We start from the raw sequence: 8,665 nt of genomic DNA, 5'->3' as shown, positions 1-8,665 counted from the left end.
AAAAGGAGCTTGCAGAACAGCTTGGCGTTACGCAGCAAGCCATTTCCGTACGATTACATACGATTACATACGAATTTTACAAAAAAAAGCTCAGAACTTTTTTGTACACCTAATATATATATATATATATGATGTATATAAATTTATATAAGGAGAATTTTGAAAAAAGAGGGAGTTAACAAGTTTATGTTATGTATATAACATCAAATTTAAAAATAACAAAATTAAAGAGAGAAACTATAAGAACGAGTGCACTTTTTACTCGTATTCTTCGAACATGTACTTAAAAGTTAATTTTAAAATAGATGTCAATATTAGATCAGAAATTTATAGAGAATAAATTCAATGTATTCGTTGAAGTTGAATAGATTTCTAAACGTTTGAGTAAGAGAAAATATGCGAAATTTATAAATAGTCACAAACTATTCATGGAAACGTGCCGATTGCTCTCACAAACAAGGTCATATGGTGACGATATATCGCGGAAAAGGAAAAAATCATAAACACGTTTCATTGCATTCAATTGAATTGATTTTGCTCCGTTCCTGCAGTAAAATGTATGTTTGAGAAAGCAAATAAAAAATAAACGCACGAAAAAGAATAGTTTTCGATTCTCTTTCGCTCTCCTCCTCTTTTTTATATCCTATGAGAACTCAGCAAAAATTTTTGGATGATAATACATGTGTTGCAACTGTTGCGAGTTGTGTGCATCACCTTCGTATACGTATACCGTAAATCGTGAATTGATGTCGTAAAATGCCCACGAGCATCGAAAACGATGCACGTACTTCCCTCCAGTCTACTCTTATGTGCAGGCAGCGAGACGCGAGCCACCTCGCTTGTATTCTTAGACATCACCTCTGTCATCCTTCCTTTTAAAAGGGTAAAAAAGAGTTTCAAAAGCGGCACGCGACTCTTTCAATCGCTCGCGATCTATTGATCATTATATGTATGAGCGTAATATAATTCTAATCTATAAACATATGCAGGATTGGGTAGTGTTAAGTTAAAAAGTTAATTTATTTTAACTTAACTTAGTTACAATTTAGACTCTTAACTTTTTAACTTTATTTAGTTACATTTTATCTGTAACTATTAATTTTTAAAATAAATAACAATAAATAAAGGGCAAAGTAAAAGTCAACACATTTCTTTAAAAAAGTCACTCAATCAAAAGAATAAATTACAAATAGAGAAAAGTAAAATTAGAGAAAATATAATAAAAACTCAGTTTAAATACAAATAAATTACAAATTTCGGCTGCCAGATTGAGCCCTCTTCAGACATTAACTTATCATAAAAACCGCAGTACAAAATTAATTATCGCAAATGTTCGCATATTCATTATATTCACAACTCGAGTGAGTCTTGATGTAGAACTCGACATTATTCACGTACGATTGACACAGTCAAATGTGTTTTATATCTCTTGCAAAAGATCAAAAATCATGTGTATTATTCAAACAAGTGTGTCCATATAAGTATAAAAAAAAAACCCATTATACGGAATATATAAAGACAAGTGGAACGAAGATGTGTAAGACGGACATTGTGTAGTTTATTTGTATTTAAACTGAGTTTTTATTATTTTTTATTTTTTATTATATATTTTCTCTAATTTTCTCTAATTTATTCTTTTAATTATGTGACTTTTTTAAAGAAATGTTTGGCTCTTACTTTGCCCTTTATTTTTTGTTATTTATTTTGTATAGGAAGAGTCCTTCAATCTGTTAAATATTAATTTTTATTTAATTTTTTTGAAGTTAAGTCTTAAACATAATTCGCGGCAATAGCGATAGCTTAATATGATGTGAAAATTGCAAAAGTAAGCAAATTTAATACGTGTTAACCAATGAAATTACCCAAGAAGAACAACAAGTCATTATGATATCAAAATAATGTCAAAATGATCATTAAAAGTGACTTTTCAATCATTTTCGATTCATTTTAATGTAATTTTGACGTTATCGTGACTTGCTGTCCTGCTTGGATATAAATATTCTAGTGAATTTATTCATTTTTATTTCATTTCAAATTACACAATTGACCTTCAGATTTCAATCTATCAGAAATCGTGAATTTTGATGTATCTAGTTTCTGATAGGTTGAAGTCTATTATTCCTTATTATTAAAATATAATACATCAATACCATCTTCTGCTCACGTAGGTTTACGTTGACCGGCTGTTCAGTGCAGGAGAACTCATTTTCGATAACTTGCGAGAAAAGATGTCCGACAAAAATTTTGAAATTTGAACTTTATTACTTAAATTTAATAAGTATATGTGAACAAAATATTCAAATAATATATATAACAGTCTATGTAAACAATATATATGAACAAAATATGTAAATAAAATATAAAGTATTTTCTAAATAAAGTATACATTTGTCATTTTGTTATTTGTAAGACTAAAACCCTGGAATCATGAAATAAAAAATAAAAAAATAAATAAATTTAACTTTTAACTTTTCAATTACTTTTTTTTATTAACTTATTTTAGCTTAATTAACTTTATTAGCTTTTAATTAATTTCATTATAAATTAACATGTATCTTAACTTAAATTTGTCTTCTTAAGTTAAATTTTTAAGGTTAATTGTAACTTAACTTAGTTAAAAAAAAAGTTAACTTACCCAACTCTAAACATATGTAATTTTTTTAAAGCGAAAGAGAGAGTGTCTGAGAAAAAGAGAATGTCGATAAAAATTAAGTGATATTTTCTCTTGAGAAATAAGAAATATTTAACGTTAAATTAATTTGCTAAACGATGGTTATATTTTAAATGTGAATTTGTACACTTCATACAAGCGAATAAGAATCGTCGTGAGAGAAATAAGATTTTCGCTGTAGATAATGATAAATTGTTAAGTGATTCCTCACGAATCTTATTACATAAAAACTTGAAATAACGAAGCGCCTTACCGATCCGAGTGTTAAGATGTTGAACTACTATATAATATACAATCATTTAAATTGAATTAATTTTCAGAAATAATATTTAAAATAATATTAAATGATTGTATATTATTGTATATGGTAGTTTAACACTCGGACCGGTAAGGCGCTTCGTTATTTCAAGTTTTAATATAAACGGTCTCGTTTCCAATCATATTGCTTATCACATAAATCATAATCGTAATTGCAAACGCAAGGTGACTCACCGTACATATAGGAAGTAAAAGACCGATGACGTACAACATCGTACTCGTAACTGTAGACTCATGGTACGGATGATAGAGTGACTCATCATTGCAAAAGAAACCGCGTTTATAAGGTTTGCCGAATAGGAAGAACATCAGTACGGAAATGCCCACTGAAACATAAGAAAAAAACAATCTCGTTATATCGTCGGTCATTTATTACAACCATATAGCAATAATGTCATCGCTCGCGACAAGTTGATCTATGTAGCGATCGATTAATCGAGATTGAACGTCGTCTCGTGAACTCCAAATTAACATGCAATTTATCGCACTTGCTGTACAGCTGCTGCTGCTACTGATGTTAACAAATATAACGTTGTGATTACCAATCAAGATAGCATGCATTCAATGCATTCGTCCAACTTTCAATGATGCTCTTCAATCTTTGGCCGAATAATTGAAACCTTTTTGATTAGAGAATGCTTTTATATATATAGTGAATCGAAGATCTGTTGTATTTTCACAGTTTTATAGCTACATTTTTCACAAATCACAAATATTTTATGTAGGTACATACATACGCATGCACGCACATCCAATCATTGCTTTGATGAACAATTTTAGAAAAAATCAATTTTATTTAAATAATTATTATTTACGATTTTTTAATTTACAATATTACATATATATTGTATATTTTGACGATTTAATCATGGAAATATAATATTCCTGCAAAATGGTTGGATACAACGGGACAATAGAAGTCAAGCACGGTAATTCTTGTGCAAACCAAACGGTTAACAAAACAACTTTATTAATCCGCTTACATGTTTCGGCTCACTTTTGAGCCATCCTCAGAAACAGATGTTGCAATTACAAAAAAAAATTTTCTTATAACTAATTCATTTCAGTGAGCTACCTGCACCTATTAACGGAAATTATAATATAAAAACGAACTCTAATAACAATTTAAAATGTATTAAAATTATTAAAAGGTAAATTTTTTGGAAGCAAAAATAATTTATTGTAAAATAATAAAATGTAGCTCACTAAAACAAAAATTCACCATATTGCAAACACTTAAATTCTGTAGGTTTAGTCAAAAATTAGTTTTTGACTCACTGAAAGGAATTAGTTCGTAAGAAAAAAAATTTTTTGTCATTACATCATACTGTCTCTGAGGATGGCTCAAAAGTGAACCGAAACATGTAAGCGGATTAATTATTAATAAAGTTGTTTTGTTTGGTTTGCACAAGAATTACGGTGCTTGACTTCTATTGCCCTGTTGTATCCAACGATTTTGTATATATTAAGGAGTCTTTAGGAGTTATTTTATATTTAACAATATTTCTGATAAAGTAGAAATATGATATTTCTATAATCAAAATTTTCTAAAAAATAATGTTTCTTTTATGTTATATTAATGATTCCACAATTTATATCTTGTGTCATATTTATATGTCTTTAATGTTAAATAATATATACGTTTATAGAGATGCGCTTTAATGTAAAATTTTGTAATAACTTTACAAACTACAAAATAATAATTATTTAAAAATTTATAAGATTTAAAATATTATTGGATTTAATTTAAAAGTGCCTCCAGACGATATAGCCAACAGGTTAACGTATGCTAACATTAGCAAATATCATACACATACATGATATACATAATTATTCATATTGAATGTAGTCAATATTTAACGAATGTGTGCAAAGTTGGTCATCAGGTCTGTCCAATTTGAGTTCGGAGCCAAAACGCAAAGCCATCGATGTAAAAAAATTTAATGTATTATAAGATTTTAGGAACTAAGTGTTGATAAGCGTCACTTAAATGCGACTGTAACACTTTACAGTCCTTGAAGTCTTACCCACATTGAATTTTTTTGCGTCGATAACTTTGTATTTTAGCTCTGGAGCTCAAATTGGACAAGCCTGGGGTCCTATTCTTGAAAAATATCGCGTACGAAAAATTAAAAAAAAACTGTGTACAAACATATACTATAGTATTTCCTTAGTTTTATGTATGCGATACTTTTTAAGAATAGGGGCCCTGACTTATACATGATCACATCGTCTGATGGCGCCTTTATGCGAACTATATACGTCAAAGCAATATATAAAATTATTTTAATTTGCTTTTTAAATATTGATGACAGTTATTACATCAACCTCGTTATACATTCGTAAGTAAATGCAGTATTTCTTATATAGCAGACTGTGTCAATACCGGAAATTACGTACTCTGCTATTAAGGCTCGTTAACGAAAACGATATATCGTCTAATTATTGAGGATGTTTTTTCTTATATATAATGGTCTTTTTATAAGTCGTTTCTGTCATCGATGCATAAATTAAAGTTTAACGCACTTTGCGAAAAATCAAGGAAAATTATGGGCTACTTATTATCAAGCTGTAAATTTATTTGCGCATGTTATACCAATACATGAAAATCACGTAGCCGGTTGTTGCGATAATTGTGATACCACTTTCAGCACGAACCAAGTAATACACATTAGTGCACAGCGCAGTTAACGTTAATAGCTCGTACGATCGCTTATTATTTATATAGCCCATCGATCAGCTGTTTTGCAAGTCAAATTGCGCTCCTGAAAAATTCCACTATGATTACAGTCTAAAAAAATACTACGTCATATCGAAATTTTATATTACTTTTTCTGATGATAAAGTTAAACTTAAAACTTGATAAATAATTATGTTCTTAATAACGAAAAAGGATATTTTATTCGTGATTTATAAAACTGTATAAGATATTTTAATTTTAAAAAATAGAAAATTCGAATATCAGATTCAATGATATTTTACAATAATAATATTTCAGTAAGAACTATCTGGTAATTCCTTTGATTCTGTAAGTCAAGTATGACACAAAATGTGTAAAAGAAATTTACGCCCCATTTATGGCTCATTGCACCTTATACACACTTTATATTACATAATAAGAGAAAATAATATCATTAGTATGCTGTCAAGCGTAACATCGTTCTCGACATGACAGAAAAAGGCCAAGGACTTATTCGACAAATAATCCAAAGTGAATTGAATTTATGACTGAAAATTTGAAGAAATTTTGGAAATAATTTATCTATTCCAAACATATACATGTAATATTTCGTAACATATATTTATTTTGTTAATATTTATTGATAAAAAATTAATTTTATCATGTAGTCAGTTCTTTATATATTAGTTATATTTACGTGTAAAATATTACATTGCTAAACTCAACAATAAATATAAATTAGATTTCAGCAAATTTAAAAGTCATTATATTTATTATACTATAAACTGTACAAACACTCTCTTATAGAGAATATAAATCTGTTCTCTCCTTCTCCTTGGTATATAAAAGTAAAAGAGCGGCTCATAATTAAGATCCGAGAGCTGTTAAATCTTTGCGAAGAATATTTTGGAATGTTAAGCTTCAAACTTTTCAATCTCAATATACAAGCTTTTTATCGTTATCTTCTTATTGTTTTAATAAACATTTCCAATTTCATTTTTGGATGGTTTTTTTAATAAATTGAGTTACTATAGAAATGTCTAATTTTTTTACATAATGAAGTTAAAATATTGAAATTGACATATGCAAAATTCAATGATAGATTAACGATGAAATAAGAGAGAAAAAAAGTTGGAAATGTAACCTTTTATGTATAACTTAGTGATAAGGCTCGCAGACACTTCTTTGACTAACTGCATAGAAATCTTACCAGACTTTTCTCAAAAACGAGATTATAATACTTGAAAAAATTATGATTTTAATGGTCACAAAAAGGTAATAGGTCAACGGTCACACATTTTGGAAAGATATTTACGTGCATAAACTTGCATATAAATTTAACATCAAGAAGTAAACATAAGCTCATCTTGTTTTCGTTTGATAAGGATACAACTTTCAATTTACTACAATATAATGTTCTATGTACTATTTTATTAAGATATACACCATACACATATCCAAGTAGTACAGCAGCGCTTGCAAAGCGCTAAAAAATCGATTATATTATACGCTTTTTTAGCGCTTTGTTAATGTTTTGTAAACGCTGTATGCTACTTGGATAGTTTTAATATTTTAATATTTTATCCAAATTATGCAGATATTTGTAATTTTGGACCCTGCTGAGGCATCCCAAATTTTTGGCGTTTTACTAAAGAATCATCTTAAGGTATTGTAAATGTTAATATACTCATAAACCTTTTAAATTTATAAAATTTTTTATAAACTTTAGAAGTTTGTAAAAAATGTATACATAATAAAAAATATTCAAAACTCGTAATATAAACTTATCATGTTTACTTACTTTAATACTTAACCTTTAAATTGCCACTTTTGTGATTCTTGAGTGTGGATTAAAATACCATCATTTTTAGTGATATTTAAATACTAATTGTATTAAACATATATATGTATATGTTGCCCAAAATATATAAAAAAATATAAATATTGAAAAATATACAAAAAAAGTAAAAATATAAATATAAAAAAGTAAACAAATTATAAAACGAAACAAAAGCAAAAAAATACAAACAATAAATTGAAGAATCAAACAAAAAAGAAAAGTAAAGAAGGAGCTAAAACTTTCTATGTCCATATCGTTAGTTCTGAGTAATGCTAAAGGAAAGTTCTCTACATAAGTCTATACGTTTATATTATCATTTATGTTATCAATATTACGTTTAGGACTCGAGATTTCATAAATCGATACTCAGAATTGGAATCAGCAATACCAAAAACTCTCAAATACTCAATTTTTGAAAAAATAAAATTTTTTTTATTTGATTATACATTCCTTACCGGAAAAGCCACTTTTGTGACTCAGCACAAATCTCGATATTCTGCACCATGAGTATATACTTATATTACTTTACTTATATACAGAAAAATTTTCGAGAAAAAACTACTATTTTAACGAAAAAATGCCGGCAGCCTAAAGGTTAAAAAGATGGTCATTTGAATATATCATATTTTTACTTATTTTTACATATCAGTCAATTCAGAGATATTAATAAAAATTATTATTGTAAAAAATCGGAAGGTTTAATTTACTAAAATAGAAGGAAGGTATAATTTAGGAGAATATAATTATAAAAGAATTGTAATTTAACATTACATTACAGTTATGATGAAATTTAAGCAGTGCTTTAACGCTTGCGTTTTGTATAACTGTGTGATTTTTATTCGTATATGTCTTATATAACGAAGTCACGAAGCGGCAGAAAAATTTCACGTATGCAAAATATTCGGCTTGTTACAAAAAGAAACTTGTAAAGTACTCTCTGTATGTGCAACAAAAATATTATATAACGTACTATACCTTACTCATCTTTTTTTCGATATCATAATGTTCGTTATCATTAATAATAAATCAAGTAATAAATGTATATAAGACATTGCATACGCTGTTTATTAAGCCATTTTTATTTAATATTATTATCACTAAAAGTTTTGTTTGTTTCTTTTTTTCTACATTTGAAACAAAATACGAGAAGTTTTGC

General features: G+C 27.7%; 1 protein-coding gene across 3 annotated transcripts in view; it reads right to left on the bottom strand.

Moving 5' to 3' along the window:
• Positions 1-8,665, bottom strand: part of LOC108757246 (putative phosphatidate phosphatase) — a 62,495-nt gene that overhangs the window by 37,444 nt on the left and 16,386 nt on the right. For all 3 annotated transcript variants that reach the window (XR_001939895.1, XM_018501701.1, XM_018501702.1), the window contains exon 2: positions 3,164-3,315. Coding sequence is in view for 2 of the 3 variants with exons in the window: in XM_018501701.1 (XP_018357203.1) it covers positions 3,164-3,315 (152 nt within the window). In the remaining variant the exon portion in view is untranslated. The remainder of the gene's footprint in view (positions 1-3,163; positions 3,316-8,665) is intronic.

Source organism: Trachymyrmex septentrionalis, unplaced genomic scaffold, assembly GCF_001594115.1.
Source record: "Trachymyrmex septentrionalis isolate Tsep2-gDNA-1 unplaced genomic scaffold, Tsep1.0 scaffold134, whole genome shotgun sequence".
Classification (NCBI taxonomy): Eukaryota; Metazoa; Arthropoda; class Insecta; order Hymenoptera; family Formicidae; genus Trachymyrmex; species Trachymyrmex septentrionalis.
The sequence above is the reverse complement of the archived record's forward strand: the minus strand, read 5'-3'. Positions and strand labels throughout refer to the sequence as shown.